Source organism: Alosa alosa, chromosome 23 (genome assembly GCF_017589495.1).
Source record: "Alosa alosa isolate M-15738 ecotype Scorff River chromosome 23, AALO_Geno_1.1, whole genome shotgun sequence".
NCBI lineage: Eukaryota > Metazoa > Chordata > Actinopteri > Clupeiformes > Clupeidae > Alosa > Alosa alosa.
Genome location: NC_063211.1, coordinates 24681492 through 24698564, shown reverse-complemented (window position 1 = coordinate 24698564; position 17073 = coordinate 24681492). Strand labels below are relative to the sequence as shown.

The 17073-nt window shown below is 41.6% G+C and overlaps 1 protein-coding gene across 4 annotated transcripts; it reads right to left on the bottom strand.

Annotated features, from left to right (window-relative positions):
* Positions 1 to 1647: 1647 nt before the first annotated feature.
* dync1i2b (dynein, cytoplasmic 1, intermediate chain 2b) lies at positions 1648 to 13999 on the bottom strand. 4 transcript variants are annotated; one of them, XM_048234338.1, is made up of 16 exons: positions 13858 to 13999; positions 10148 to 10267; positions 9858 to 9975; positions 8449 to 8590; positions 7238 to 7297; positions 6678 to 6793; positions 6318 to 6404; positions 5748 to 5910; positions 5355 to 5454; positions 5096 to 5221; positions 4678 to 4824; positions 4257 to 4370; positions 2916 to 3049; positions 2531 to 2674; positions 1971 to 2111; positions 1648 to 1695 (listed from the first exon to the last, which is right to left on the bottom strand). In XM_048234338.1, the coding sequence occupies exons 2-16, from the start codon at positions 10253 to 10255 to the stop codon at positions 1677 to 1679; spliced, it is 1719 nt and encodes a 572-aa protein (XP_048090295.1). In that variant the 5' UTR covers positions 10256 to 10267; positions 13858 to 13999; the 3' UTR covers positions 1648 to 1676. The 4 variants fall into 4 exon arrangements, with proteins under 4 accessions (XP_048090295.1, XP_048090296.1, XP_048090297.1 ...); XM_048234339.1 differs by having other exon boundaries at positions 8449 to 8539; XM_048234340.1 differs by lacking the exon at positions 7238 to 7297.
* Between the last annotated feature and the right edge of the window lie 3074 nt (positions 14000 to 17073).

The following is a 17073-nucleotide window of genomic DNA, read 5'->3' as shown; positions in this document are numbered from 1 at the left end:
GCGTCAGGGTCAGAGAGGTGGGACTTGACTGCAGGACCGCACTTGTGATTGGCAAGCCACTGCTGGACTGCACTTATGATAGGTCAGCTTTTCCGTCTTTCTACAGATGATACAAAGTCAGGAAGAGAACCCCCCCGTCCCTATGTCGTGTCTAATATAATGGTTAGTGTTTCTAACGCGGCTTATACTGCTTAGAGTATAAAATAACATTTTATGAAGAATAAAAAGAAGCTCATTACTAAATAAATACAATTGATGTCGAAAGTTTAAGTTAATGCACTGAAAAACAGTACTACAAAAAAGTCGAAAGATAAAAAGTTTTGCATATTGCAGCGGTAGGTACTGAGTTAGTGTTGGTATAGCTAGTTTAAAACATTCCTGAATGTGGAGGTTAGTCAGTTTTCATGCCAGGGAACTGTTTAAATAAAAACACGCAGGAGAAGAGAGTGCAGGCTGGATCCAAATAACCAATTGGATTAGTTCAAAGCTGCCCTAGCAATCAGGCAGCCAATCGCTGGGCGGCGAGCTCTTCTGCATCCTCCCGGTTTTCATTGATCTCCGAGAGCGTGCGCACAAAGCGCGTCCACTCATCTGGCCGCGGGACTGAGATTTGCTGCAGAGAGGACAAACAAACACATGATTAGTTTTGGTCAACAAGAACCACAATACACATCAATTTAGCTAATTGAACTATCTGAAAATGGCAAAATCAAGGCAAACTATGTGCTATAAAACAATAACAAGCAAAGACACATGCCCTGGGTCATTCTACGACTTAGACTGACCACCATTGGATGTAGGATGTAGACAAAAGCATAAAGCCACAAAGCTTGAGCCAGTCACGGTCACTGTGGACACTCGCTTTTAGACAAATTATTTGGTCTGGATTAATTAACTCTTTTCAGAGTCGGAAATTCCATTGTCCTGATACTGTATATGTTCTCTGCTGCACCCTGCTTGCCTCTTCATGGGATGTTAAAAAGGTCAACAGTGCTGTCCAGGAGTCTGCAGGCACAACTACTGGTTACACACAAACACAAACATACACACAAACACACAAACACACACACACACAAACACAAACATACACACACAAACAAACAAACACACACACACACACACACACACACATACAGGAGTCCTGACAGCACTTGACAATATTGTCTTGTATTGTCCTGTTATCAACTGTCTGGATCTAAAGGACCCCCTTCAGCTTAAACTGCTCAGACAGCCATCTGTGTTCTGATAAGGTTTATCTTGAAAAAAAACATTCAGAATATTTATTATAAAACAGCAGCACAACAGTAGTGCATTGTTGACAAAACAGTATTCCGTTAAGAAGTTAAATGTACTGACTATAAAGCAAGCCCATTAGAAGTGCACAAAGACACAAGACGCTCTAGAAGATGGGAAGATCAAGTCTGCTGTGACTCAAACAAACACATGGACAAAACCACCACGCAAACACAACTGACTGAAACTGGACTCCAGACAGTCTGGTTCTGCCTAACGGTGGCTGGAAGGGCAGCCTGTGGGGTTGTGACCGTTGGGTCACTCGTGTCCAGCTCACCTCTCCCACGTCGTAGATCAGGACCTGACCGTCCGGACCGCCTTCATCGCAACCCTCCCCTCCCCGATCGAGCCTACGCGACGCGTTGAGAGCTGGGTTTCCACCGTCACCGACGCAGTGGGTACCTGCCACGACAGCCAATCAAAAAGAGGATATGAAGGGTCAACAGTTTTGCATTGAGAGTGTGTTCTTCACAAATGTTAGTGTAAAATGGTGCCGGTGCTTTTGCAAGTCCATGAAAGAGACATAAGAATGAATGCAAATGACTAAGTGCATGGGTCGGTGTAACACATGCTCATATGTGGGTATATTGTAAGAGTGGACCAGTAAGCAGAAGCATGACTATGACTACATTTCATGCGGTGTGTCTCTGTGTGTGTGTGTGTGTGTGTGTGTTTACCTCGGTCTCGTTGTTGAGGTTCCACAGATCCAGGTGTCCCACTCCGTCCACACAGGCAAACAGAGCAGGGTGTGTGGGAGACCACATGACATCATACACGTAGTCTGAGTTGTCCTCAAACGAGTACAGTGGCTTGTTGTTCTACAAAGAGAAACAGACATTTCCATGTACACTCGTCCAACACAAATCTATCAAACTTCCATTTTAGGCAGAAAGAATATACTATACCATTAAAATGTTTGGTATAATAAAACACACATACACACAAGTAAAATCTGTAATGTATCAGGAAATAATCTGTAATGTACATAAACTGTGATGTGAATATCAATAAATAATCACTCTGTTAGGTCTTCAATTGTCTTATAGTTTAGGCATTTATTTGTTATTATGATCCAACTAAAGTCTGGCTAGCCTCAATTAGGTAGTACAAGCAGTGATATGGATGCAGTAGTGTAGGTAGCTATATGAATAAGGAAGTGTTGGTAGTTCTCTATTAGCTATATGGATTGGGCAGTAGAAGTGTATTGCATGGTGTTGTAGTGGGACTGCAGACATACCTTGGTGCTCCACAGCTTGACGGTCCAGTCGAAGGAGGAAGTGACAAACAGGTGCGAGAAGTCGACTGGGCCAGCTGCTGTGTGACAGTGGAGCCCTGTGATTGGCCCGTGGTGGCCCTCAACATCTCACCGATGCCTGCTTTGCTGCAGAGTTAACAACGTGCACACAGACACCAAACACACACGTGTTGATTAGTTATTCATTCAACCAAGCACAAAGCACCATGTTGAACTCCACACAGAAGTTGATAAGGGATGTAATAGGAACTTTATTATGTTTTGAGATAATGATTCTCAAAAACAGGGCAATCCACAGCCCTTTAGTTCACTAAAAATCAAACAAAAGCCTCACACACTCACACACACACACACACACACACACACCCTGCCGTGTCGGCATGCTGTGTAGACAGAGCCGTCCTCACTGCCCACCACAAAGTTGTTGACATCGCCCAGGGGGAAGGACATGGAGGTGACAGCCACTGCCTTGGACTGCTTAAACACCAGCTCCAGACTGTCCTACACACCCCACAGAGGAGACGCACTAACCTTACACACACGTTCACATAGACTGGACTTCCAGAAAGACATGTGTTACAACATACATCAACAAATGGACTACTGAAACCCTCTAAGAGGGAAACACAGTTGTTTTAGTAGCTGTATAAACAGGACTGTGGGTTGGTAGCCATGGCGTCATGTAGCTGCAAGTCAGAAGTGTGCTTGTAAGCAGGTGTGACTCTTTGGCTGAGACAGCATGTCCCAGCTCCATACTGTCATTTGATGTATGCGGTGTGTGTGTGCTGCGGTGTGTGTGTGCTTGTGTGTATGTGTGTGTTTGTACCTGTGGCTGAGACAAATACGTCCAGGCTCCAGGAACACATCTTGCCATCTGTAGAGATGCTGATGAGGTTGTGGGCATTTTGGGCCCCACCACATTTACGCGTATACAGATGCTACAGGTAGAGAGAGAAAGAAAGAAAGAAAGAAAGAAAGAAAGAAAGACAGACATTTACATTTGTAAGAATGGCCTATGTCTGAATAATGTATTAATAATTTATTCAGAGCTAACTCAACAGTGTTGGCATAACTCTTAGTGTTGCATGTCATGTGGTTCTACATCTCAGTGTATGAATTATTTCAATTTCAGTGTAGAAAGCCAGTAGCAGGGACCTTCTATGTTTTCAAAGTGTCTGTACAGTGTGTGTGCTGCAGGTGCGTGTGTGTGTTTGTAAACACATGTCCAGGCTCCAGGAACACATCTTGCCATCTGTAGAGATGCTGATGAGGTTGTGGGCATTTTGGGTTCCCACCACATTTACGCAGTATACAGGATGCTACAGGTAGAGAGAGAGAGAAAGAAAGAAAGAAAGAAACACACACGCTCACATAGACTGGACTACCTTACACACACGTTCACATAGACTGGACTTCCAGAAAGACATGTGTTACAACATACATCAACAAATGGACTACTGAAACCTTCATGAGAGTGAAACACAGTTGTAGCAGTCGTATTAGTAGTTGTGGGCATGTGCGTGTGACTGTGGGTTGGTAGCCATGGCAGACAGAGCATGTAGCTGCAAGTCGTAGTGTGCTTGTGTGCGTGTGTGTGCGCACTCTTTTGGCTGAGACAGCATGTCCCAGCTCCATACTGTCATTTGATGTGCGTGTGTGTGTGTGCGTGTGTGTGTGTGCTTGTGTGTGTGCGTGTGTGTGTTTGTACCTGTGGCTGAGACAACATGTCCAGGCTCCAGGAACACATCTTGCCATCTGTAGAGATGCTGATGAGGTTGTGGGCATTTTGGGTTCCCACCACATTTACGCAGTATACAGGATGCTACAGGTAGAGAGAGAGAAAGAAAGAAAGAAAGAAAGAAAGAAAGAAAGACAGACATTTACATTTGTAAGAATGGCCTATGCCTGAATAATGTATTAATAATTTATTCAGAGCTGACTCAACAGTAAGCTGGCATAACTCTTAGTGTTGCATGTCATGTGGTTCTACATCTCAGTGTATGAATTTATTTCACTTCAGTGTAGAAAAGCCAGTAGCAGGGACCTTCTATGTTTTCAAAGTGTCTGTACAGTGTGTGTGCGTGTGTGTGCGTGTGTGCGTGTGTGTGTGCGTGTGTGTGTGTGTGTACCGTGTGTGCAGCTGCAGACAGTGGTGTCCTCTGGACGGGGGTTCTCTTGTTGCTACGGTTATCCCACAGCACAATCTGGCCTGAGTAGGTCCCGCCCACCACCAGGTTGGGATGGAAACGGGCAAAGGCTGCCGACATGACTGCAGACTGCGGGATACGACGCGACAACAAACCACAAAGAGTGAGAATTGACAGAATATTCCAGCATCTTTATCCACACTTCTGGAAGGTTGTGACTGGACATGCACATATTTATAAGATATTTCATAACTTAGCTATAACTTTACTATAATATCCCTGTAATATGCAATGTGCCATATTTGTGTGTATGTGTGCATGAATGAGAGAGAAAGAAAGAAAGAAAGAAAGAAAGAAAGAAAGAAAGAAAGGAGAGAGAAAGAGATAGAGAGAGACTCACTTGGCAGTGGAAGACATACTCTGGTGTGGTTTTCTTGTACTTCATGTTCCAGACCAGTGCCACTCCATCCGGCTCATGTGGCGCATCCTCATTGTTGTTGTAGGAGGCCACCAGCAGCTCAGGGTACTATAGTTACACACACACACACACACACACACACACACACACACACACACACACACACACACACTTTGAGACGAGTGTGCAAACTAGTGAAAGCAGTGTCGTCTTATTTCCCCATTAAAGGATGTACACATACCTGAGGTGACCAGTCCAGACAGGTGACCACTCTGTGCTTGGACCAGCGCTCGTCTGTGAACTGTCTGTTGAGAGAGAGTTTGGCCCCCGCCTGCGACTCTCTGTGAAAAACACAGACAGACACACACACACACACACACAGGATCAAATTACTTGAAAAACATACTGAATAACAGATGTGTACAAGCATACACATCAAACAAGCTGATCTTTTTAGCTCTCACACACACTCTAAAAAGCAGATATGTGCAAGCAAATATATTCAACAATTGTAGTCACACACACACACACACACACACACACACACACACACACACACACACACACACACACACACACACACACACACACACACACACACACACACACACACACACACACACACAGGTCTCACCCTTCTTTATCCTGCAGGTCACGGCCACTGTAGTCAAAGAAGACGTCCACATGCTCGGAGAGAGCGCGCTCCACAATGCGGGAGCTGTGGTCAAAGAATGCCACAAACTCCTCCGAGTGAAGGATCTGCTGCTTCTCCTCCTCCGTCAGCTCATGGGGGGGGACTTCAGAGAGAGAGAGAGAGAGAGGCAGAGAAACAGAGAGAGAGAAAGGTGGAGAGAGAGAGAGAGATGGAAAGAGAGAGAGAGAGGCGGTGAGACAGAGGAAGACACAGAGAGATGGAGAGAGAGAGAGGAAGGGGTGAGTGGAAGGAAGAGAGAGATGGAAAAATGAGAGAGGAAGGGAAAGAACAGGGGAGGATAAAGGAGTGAAAGTGAGAGACAAACAAGGGAGTGGTGGAGCAACAGTAGCAGCCCATCTGGGGTCCAAAATCCAATCCAGAATCTGACGCCGAGTCCCTGCCACTTCAGACAGAAGTCTCTGCTAAATCCCACTCACTCCACTTTGCAAATAAGGTTACGGGAGGAGAGGAAAAGAGAGAGACGCTGATGTGATAATGATGAAGGCATACCTTCCTCATCCTCCTTCTGAGCAGGAGCGTCCTCCTGAGTCTCCAAAGCAGGCGGCATCACGGGCAGCTCCTCCTCCTCCTCTTCCTCTGCAAATCAGTATTCATCCAGTGTGTTAACGCACGCATCAACAGAGCCCTGTCACCTACTACATAGGACTCACTTCATCCGTACCCTCAATCACATCTACAGACCAGCTTGGCCTTAAAGAGTGAATGTGTGCACGTGCACGCATACTATGATACTATGAAGATGAATATAAAGGCTAATGTTACATGCCTTTGTCTATGTCAGTGTGGTGTGTGTGTGTGTGTGTGTGTGCGTGTGATGTGCGTGTGTTAGATAAAGATCTGTAACTTTACCATCTTTCGGCTGGGTCTGTGTGGGAGTCTGTGTCTCCTTGCTGTAGGAGACGATCTCTTTCGGGGGGAAGTCCACATGAGTGACCTTCACCATGCCCAGTTTCAATGGGCCGCGTCTGAGAAAACACAACACACACACACACACACACACACACACACAAAAATGGACCATCAATACACCCGCACGCCAAAGTGAATGCACCATAAGACACACAGAGGGGGGAGGAGGGAACCAAACTATGTGCACTTGTGCCCACAATCAACCTATTGCTCTGTCACACACTCACACACACACACACACACACACAGATGTTCCCAAACCCACCACAGGCGAAGGGATGAAATGCAGGTTCTAAAGGAGGAGAATTAGGCGGAGGATTAAAGGAACTACAGCAGGCATGGAGATGGAGAGAGAGATGCTGATTAAACAGGAAATGGATATCAAGACCTGGGGGAACAACAGAACATGGGAAGCGAGATGAGCTAGGAATGGATGGGTGGAGGGAGGGATGGAGGGATGGAGGGAGAGGGAGGAGTAGAGGAGAGCAGTGTGGCAGTACCCCAGGTGAGAATCAGAGTGGAGCAGGAGAGTGGACGGATCAGAGTCCCAGTGCAGAGTCCTGTTAGAGGCACAGCAACAGAGAAACACACACACACACACACACACACACACCACACACGCACACACGCACACACACACACACACACACACACACACAGCATGCAGACAAACATACAGGCATACACACACAACATCTTGTTAGAGCTGCAATGAGAGAGAGACTTGTAACCCATACAGTGCTCTTGAGGTTACAGCAAAAGAGAAATCAAACGCAGCACATTCACCCAAACACACACATGCATACAGTCAACATAGAACAGACGTTTCAAAGGTCAAAGAGTGGACAAACAAAACAGCACCACCTCAGATAAACAACACTACATGTGTAGTGTTCTGGCCGTTTTTTTAAAATACACATCGGAGTGTACATGTTTGTGGGTTAATCCATATCAGCAGCCTTAGCTCATTGTCATGGTTACATTATGGTTAGAATTAGTCAAATGTAATATTTTATACCAATATGAGAAGAAACCCTTACTTATTCATTTACTACATTGTATCTAAGACTACTTAGAATTAAGTAACGTTATGATCTTTCTGTGGGTTCCCTCCAGCTGTGAACCACTCACACTCTCTCACTCACTCACTCTCACTCACTCTCTCACTCACTCACTCTCACTCACTCTCTCTCTCTCTCACTCTCTCACACGCACACACACACCCACACTGTAATTTTGTGCCACAGCCAGAGCATTTTCATCCAAAAATGAAAAAAGGACAAATAGCAGCTCAAATCCAGTCCTGAGGGGACCTGGGAATAATCAGGACCAAGCTGGAATTAATCTGAGCACAAGAGCAACTGATGCAATGTTTTCACTCCCAAATGGATCTGAATGTTCTAAAAGATTAAGACAAAGCAGTAAAACAGACGCTGAGAGCCCGAAGCTTTGGTCCACAGCACGTGTAAACACTGAAACACAACTACCACACATTTATTACCAACATACAGCACCTCAAACATTTGTTTGTCAATATGTGAATTATTGCTTTTATTTTGGCTGATTGTTTGTGTGTTTGTTTGTTATGTGTGTGTGTTTGTTTGTGTGTGTGTGTGTTTGTTTGTGTGTGGGCTTGTGTGTGTGTGTTTATTTGTGTGTGTGGGTTTGTGTGTGTGTGTATGTGTTTGTTTGTTTGTTTGTGTGCCCCCACCTGGGCCCAGTGGTGCCATCTCCGGAGTCCTGGCTGCCAGCCTCGCTAGGTGTGCCCACTGACTTGGCACTGGGGGACATGGGAGGGGGGACTAGATAGTGAAACAGACATGTGTCCTCTGTTACAACTCTCAGGGGCTGAACTACTCACATACACACACACACACACACACACACACACACACAGAGACAAACACACCCACACAAACATGTAGAGACACAAACAAACAGGAATGCAGACACATGGATACACACACAAGAAAATGTACACACACACACACACACACACACACACACATACACACAAATGGTGGGAAGAGAGGGTGGAAATGAGAGACGAGGGGTGAACAGGAGAGCATGTGATTGTTATGTAATGGAGGAAACAAGAGGAACCACATAAAAAAACAAAAACAAAGAGAAGAGTCAACAAAAAATAAAAATGGGAAAATATATAAGGGGAAGAGAAGAGAAAGACAAAACAGAAAATATGTGTTAAAATCCATGCAGAGACAACATGCAGTTCAAAAAATAAAAAAGATGAAGACAAAAGTGACCATTCCACATACAAGATAACAAAAAGTATCTTTCAGTGGAATGAACAAGACACACAAGAAAATGTCCATGCAAAAAACACATCCAAAGCAAGTGCAAAACAAATGAACAAACACACAAGCATCAGGAAAAGCAACCCACATGCAAACATGACATGAAGAGTTAGCAAAGAGATGCAATTCCCATGCAAACACAAGTCAACGTAGTATTCACATTGACCACGCTGAAGACAAATAAGCGACTTCTTCTCTTCTACATTTCTCATGCACATCACAACACTGGGTTTATCCCTCTTTCACATGGCTCACTGCTACCCCCTGCTGCTAGTCTCATTATGTTTTCTTGATTCTCTTTTTAAACTCCCATACATCCTGGAACAAAAGAATCAATGTTGTCCACAAAATAGAATCTAGATGGGTTCTAGATTTTACTGGATTATACATTATACTTCCAATTTGATCACGATCTTATTTTCTAAAAATGCCAGTGTCACCACTGATCTTTGGCTGAAAAGTTTACTTTCTACACATAGGTAACCTTATCATGTCAATTCATGGAACTCTATAGCCTAGGATATATGTTTCAAGGTTTTAGCATTTCAACACTTTTCTTTTTTTACAGCCAGAAATTCAGTCAAGCATCAAAATGTGTTAATTTAGGTGCTAAACAACACTGCATCACCTGTCCAGAGTTTCCAATTGCAACCTAATTAATTCTTGTTCCAGTTTGCATTTAAGCTATGACAACAATAGTACAACAGTACGTGCACAACTTGAATGCTGCCGTTTTAACATTTCCCAATACCTTTGGACTGAAGATGGCAGAGTGACATAAAACTACGTTTCCCATAATTCTCACCCATGGCCGTGTCTGGGGTGATGCCCATGCTCTGGAGCAAAACCTCGGCCTCTCTCCTCTTCCTCTCCAGGTCCGAGTCATCCTGTGGAGGAGATGCCCCCTCCTTTCGGCCATCAGCCTGCCGATGGAGATATGATGTCGACTGAGCAACTCTCTCACTACATGCTCACAAACACACACACACACTCACAAACATTTTTAAACCACCTGGCATACATGTTGATGAAATACATCAGTAATACATTGACACCTGTCTCCCCACTCCAGATCAGCTCCAGCTCTATCTTTACCTCCTTCTTCTTGCGCTCCTCCTCTTTCCTCTTCTTCTCTTCGCGGATCTGGGCCAGACGCTGTTTCTTCCTCTCCAGCTCCGCCTTCAGCTCACTCTTATCAGACATGTTCTGCCAAAGCTAAACACACACACAAATGTAAATGTCTATTTTGGTTAATAATGATTATTTTATTATATAATTTTTAGTGCTGTCAAACGATAAAAATTTTTAATCACGATTAATCGCTGAATTCCTATAGTTAATCACGATTAATCACATATTTTATCATGTGATTAAAATTCTATTATTTTGCATTTCTGAACTTTCCAGGAGTCCATATTAACAATAAAGCAATTATTGTTTATCTTGATTGGGATTCAAATGAAAGCAAAGCAAGTTACTTTATTAACTGAACTTTAAGACATAGGTCTATTTGATTATTTCATATCAAATTTCAAAAGATGTGCAGCAGACCTGAGGCAACACTATATTCTTCAGAAATATAGCCGATATAAACTGAAATAAATGCTACTGCAGAAGTGCATGCACACAATGTAGGCCTACACACATTATAAAGGGTATAACAAACAGAAAATATTATATTCATACTATATTCATTACCTTTGAGTTCAGTTGAAAATAAGGAACTTTTCAACATGAGTGCATTGCCATTTTATAGGCCTACAGTCTATGGTGCACTGTCACTTGCCACACACATCAACGCCAAAGTTTTAACAGGCAAACACTGGATGAACAATTTTATGGAGCAGCAACCAAATATAACTGAATCGTGATTACACGGCTGCAAAGTGCGATGCTGGTGTGCGGAGTTGTATTGAAAAGAATGGAATCTAATGTAAATGAATGTCGAAAGCAGAGTGCATCGCAAATAGTAGCAGCCAAAGAGGAAAATATTTGGCGGCACACAACTAATGCGTCAGCCTAGGCTACTACTCTTTGCCCGGCTCGTTAGCCCAACCCTTATTAGACATTCTCTGGCCCAACCATAGGGCCCAACCAAGTGTGTGCAGCATGCCTTTACGTAGCCTACTAACGGCTTACGGCGCATCATCATAAAGATTAATTTGATCTGCATCTGCATCACGCCCCATTTTAGCGGAAAACATGTTAACATTATATCATTGAAAGACAGGTAGTAATCACACCTTGACGTTACATGTACTTATTAATTCACAGGACATTCAATCATTTTACTAACACGGCAGTTATGAAGAATTGTGTTTATGTAACTTACTCATGTCGAAACGATGTACATTACCAACCTTATTCGTTTGCAATACCCCATGTATTATACAAATTTAGCATGTACACTTATCATAATATCCCATGCAAAACGGTTAGCTTGCTAGCTAGCTAACTGTGGAACTTCAGTATAGCCAATTATCTCACCTAGTTGTAGGAAATAGGCTACGTTTATATTACAAGTGATAGAATGAATGTGTGACTTATGTTTAGTTGATGTTATGACATGTAAAGTTAAGCTTGCTGAACTTAATTAGTCAGCCACGGGCAGTTTGACTGTGCCCATCAATACATTCGTGACACTCCTGTTAGTAAACTGGAGAGAGCAAAACATAGGAACATGGTCACATTAATCCCATAAAAACACACAGATAACTCTTACACCAACCTTATTTGTGCCTTTTATTCATGTTTGTTTCAAGATTTAGTAAGTTTACTATAAGCACGTTTCGCTCTCCACTTTGATGCAGCATAGATTTCCATTATATCAGTCATCTTCCCCCTAAAAGGGGGCGTGTATGCAGCACATACAACGTTCTGTTACATTCCATTCGTCAGTGCGTATTGTTTAGTTTCCGGTCTGGCTAGATCGATGTGGAGTTGTAGTTGTTCTAACGTTACTAGTTGTTGCAACAGCATGTGAAAAAACTACAAAGTTTGTTACACCAAAATGAACGTTAATCTCGCGATAAAAAAAATTGACGCCGTTCAAATAGGTTTCAGTTAACGCCGTTAATAACGCGTTTAACTGACAGCACTAATAATTTTGTTGTTATGGTTATGGTTATGGATTTAGCAGACGCCTTTGTCCAAAGCGACACATAAATACAAAACAATAATAATAATACAATTTAAATAATAATATTTAAAAATGAACAGGGAACAGATTAAAATGTAGGTCAAATATAGTAAGGAGAATAGTTGTAGTACACAATAATATCAATTCAAGCAATAGCCTAATAAAAAGCAATGTAAAAAAGGGGAAAGGCAATAATAAAACAATAATGTCAATTCAATCTATAATATAAAAACAATGACATGCTAAGACTACATTAAGGAGAATATCAATAATAAACAATAATGTCAAATTAATTAACAGCCCAATTAAAATAAAACAACATTATATAAACCATAACACATAAGCGCTTAAAGCTTAAAGCTAAAGCTTGTTCTCTAACATTTGTTATTTTCCTAAGGGTATTAATGGGTCAATGGTTGACTATGCTATACTATACTATAATTATTCTATAACATAATTGCCACACCTTTACATCTAGTGCTGCAGGCTAGAGGAGTAATTTTTTTTCCTGGCTCTAAATATCAGAATTTCGAATGTTTAGTGCCTCTATGGGGATGGTTCTGTGAGTGCCTTAAAATGTTCTGTGGGTTTTTCCTTAGGATAGATGTTGTTGATTTACTCCTTGGCAAGGATAATAAACATATTGAGCTTACAGCTTCTTAAACTTAAATTTAGTCTGGTAAGATCACGTTCTAGCCTTGTGACAGAGAAGCACAGCAAAGACAATACCGTTACTGTTTCAGCACTAGCCTATGATCAATTCTTGAGGAGATAGTCTAGTAATATATATAAGTCTAGATATATATATAACAATAATTATAACAATAATAATACTCATCATCAACAGCAACATCATTATAATACTAATAATCTAAATATATCTATAAATCTATATATCAGTCGGTTAATGTTAAAAGTTCGCGACAGCCTTCGGAGGCCGCTGCACAAAAAACATTTGCAGATTAATTATTTTAAGAGTTTACGATCTAGCATTTGAAATATTACCAAGACAAGAAAAGACTATTAGGCTACTAATCTTAAGCAATGAGCTGGACTATTTGTGATATGGTCAGTCCGATGTCAAGTGCTGACAGACTGACGTAAGTCGATCAAGGGTGTATGGCCAGACTGACTGTAGGCAACAAATGTGACAGAATGTGCGACTAACGTTATTTATCATTAAAATATTCATCAAACAACGACTGACAGACGTTCTCAAAACAATCTGCTACGGCCGGGTTCGTCATCCGGATGTGAAGCAGTTCGTGGAACTGGGCGTTGTAACCCATTCTATGCTTTAGTGGGTGTTTAGCGTTCAAATGACAGGAATCACACAAAAGACCTGACTCCGCAGCATCATTCATGTATATTAATGGATAGTTATATAGTAACAACAGTCAACAACATAGTATTAACTGCACAACGAGCGTTGGCCTATGTGGACGATCACGCAAGCCACCTAGTCTACATCCCATCCCTGCCTAGCTGGCTAGCATCGAATACTTATTCAGTCAAACAAGGATACGAATCAGTTAGCTTGCTAATGTTAGCAATGTAATGCTAGCTGTTTCATTATCAACTGAAAGCAGTATTGGCTAGGCCAGGTATCTGCAATCATATTCACTTCATACTGTTCGTAGCGCTTAAATAGATACAATGCACAAACCTGTGGTAGCCTGCTGGCGACAGATAAATATCTTGAAGATTAATTCTGACCGACCCTAAGTAGTTTTTATCGTCTTAAGCGTTACTTGTGACAGCTGCAGAGATGAGAGAGAGATGGAGCTACGGGTGTTGAAGGGGGTCAATATGGTTAGCGCCTTTTTGAATCGCCTGTCCTCTTTGCTTTGGCCACTAGAGGCGCAGGTTGCCTGCACTTCAGGTTGCCTGCACTTCAATGATTTTTTTCCTTCAAAGATTTTTACCGTTGTATCATGAAGAGGGGCTACTTAAAGCCATTAATAGGTCTACCACGAAAACAATTACTACAGAAAAGTTGTTTGTTGTACTTTACTTCTAACAAATAAGTCGGTTCATTTCTCAATTTAATGAGCGTACACAGGTGAAAGGGAAAAAAATCACAGGATTGTCTGTGTGTTTTACCCTTTGATGTGTTCGCTGCCCCCCCTCCTCCCCTCTCTCTCTCTCAATTCAATTCAATTCAATTCAACAAGCTTTTATTAGATTGCATGTACATTTTATAGTATTGCCAAATCATTAATAATTTAATAGCATTAACAACAACAATAACAACAACAACAACAACAACAACCATAATAATAATAATAATAATAATAATAATAATAATGTTATTATTATTATTATAACACCTGGCTGATTAAATGAACAGAGAAAAGAAACACAACAGAAAAAAAAACACCTACATTATGTTATTGATCATAGAATGGGCTGTTCTCTCAGGATGTGGCAGACACAATTGTCTAACCTACTTCAGGAGGAATGAAAGTATTTGGTTTTTATAAGAAATTCAGGACAGATATCTCCGATTTTAATAAAATATTCTTCCCTTAATCGTGTATCTTTTGCATTCAGTGAGAAAATGCTGCTCATTTTCTACTACATTATCACAGTGAGCACACACCCTTTTTTCAGGGGCCAACCAGGTTTGCCTGTGTCACTGTCACCCCTTTTCTATGGCGAGGCTATGATCGCTGAGCCTGTACCTTGTCAATAGCTTTCTATTTGTAATTTTGAATTTGAGTTAAATATGGTGCCAATTTGTAAGATTTTATTAATTTATACACATTGACTTTACTTATTTGTTTAATGTAATTTTCTTTCAAGTTTTTTTTTCTAATTGTTTTAATTTTGAAGCAATGGTTGAGTCAAGTTTGTTTAGGCTTCAATTAGGTAGGCTAATCTAGGGGGTTCAGGGGGGAAATGGCTCTAGTCCAGGGAGAGGTCTTCCCACAGTGCTTCGCTCCCCTCAGAACTCACATACCCACTCAGCACCTGGCTCCATTGTGAGTGACCCACTCTCTCTCTCTCTCACACACACACACACACACACACACACACACACACATTAAAATTGAACAGCATCAGTTTGTTGCTAACCCATGTGGCTAGCATCACAGCAAAGGTTAGACCAGTTTTAAGCAGACAATCACTAGGACGACCATGAGTTTAACAGGTTATGTCTATCAAATGTTGTGTACATAAAAAAAAAAAAAAAAAACATGCAGCTTGGGCACCGAAACATCACAAATGTGGGAAACCATTAAACCTAAGAGGAGTTTGGTCTGCAGACTCCATGTTTTCTTTCTTAGGCCTATTTTCTGTTTGTATGTGCTCATTGCTTTTATATAAACATCAATAGTCTCTCTCTCACACACTCTCTCTAGCTCTCATTCTGTGGTGTGCAATGTATTGTAACGTGTTGTAGTGGTATGAAATGTATTGAGTGTGAAATAATTAGGAAAATAGACAGAGAGAGTTCCAGCTCTCTGCCTCCCCAAAATTCACATCTGTTCTTTTTTCATCTGAAAATACAATAATGATTGTGAGAGGCTATTGCGTGGTTTCCATAGAAACCTGTGTCATGAGTTTAAAAATTAGGTGAGCCTGTGTGAGCAGGTGTCTGAAAGGGCTGAAGATTTCCTCTTCAACCCCACACTGGAGTGAGAGAGAGAGAGAGAAAGAGAGAGAGAGAGAGAAAGAGTATGACATGGTAGTGATGTAAAGTGTGTGCAACTGCCAAAGATGTCTGAAAACCACATAAACCCCAAATATTTGAATACCCTGTAGGCAGTCCCACAGATTCTCCCTCTGAGGGAAAATTATGAAATATTCAGCTAGTTTTCATTCAAGCTTACGTTTAATTATTAATGCAGGTAAAAATAGTGAATGATGCATAAGGAGTCTGTTGCTTTATGAATCTCACTTGCCTCAGTTTCTTCCCTCTTTAACAATTGATTACCCTCTGTGTGTGTACGCTTGTGTGTGCGTGTGTCTGTCTGTGTGTGACACAGAGAGAGAGAGGGAGAGAGAGAGAGAGATGATGCATCTATCTTTGATTTCCAAATATTCCAACAGTTTTGGGTGACTTTCCAGATCACTGTTCTTCACTGTGTCATGCTTGGCATTTTTTGCGCCTTGCCTAATTATAAGTCATTGTGCAGTTTCTCATGCATTGCCATGTGGTCCCAATATCATATTCCAAATGGAAATATTTTGAAACAGACGTCAGACAAATGTGACAAATTACAGGGCATTCAGAATTTCACAGAATTTCTTGAATATAATAAGCACATAATCTTGGGTTTGAAGGATTACAACAAGTCACTTATTTATTTGGCTGAGATGTCAAACAATGCCTTTTTATTTTGGAATAGACTTTCACACTGTGAGTGAGTTTCACATACAATCAAATATCATAGCATATTAATAATTAATCCATGCATGATGCAGAATAAGTGGACAATTTTAGTAGAATAGAAAATATACGATAGTGTGAGCTGTTTGTTGTATGAACATCTTGCTGGCTTTGTGGGAGGGCCTAGTACTTTTCCAATCAAATAGACAGGCATGTTGCTCTGGAATTTCTGCTGTTCAGCAAAATCCATTCAGAGGCTACATGACCTTTCAACTGCATTTACCAGAAGAGAGAGGCCAGAACTGAAAGAGTTAAATGCAGCAGCTATAGTAATTTTGCAAACAAAGAGGGTGTATTGAACCAGTGTGTGAACTATATAGCACAGAGAAAAGAATGAGAGACAGATAGGGACGGATAATCCAGCAGACAGACAGACAGACTGACAGACACAGAGGACTAGAATGTCATTAACAGACAATACCACAACTTTTTGAATGTTGTCCTTCTGCTGAACTGACAGTCATGTGGTGACGTATTTCTCAACTC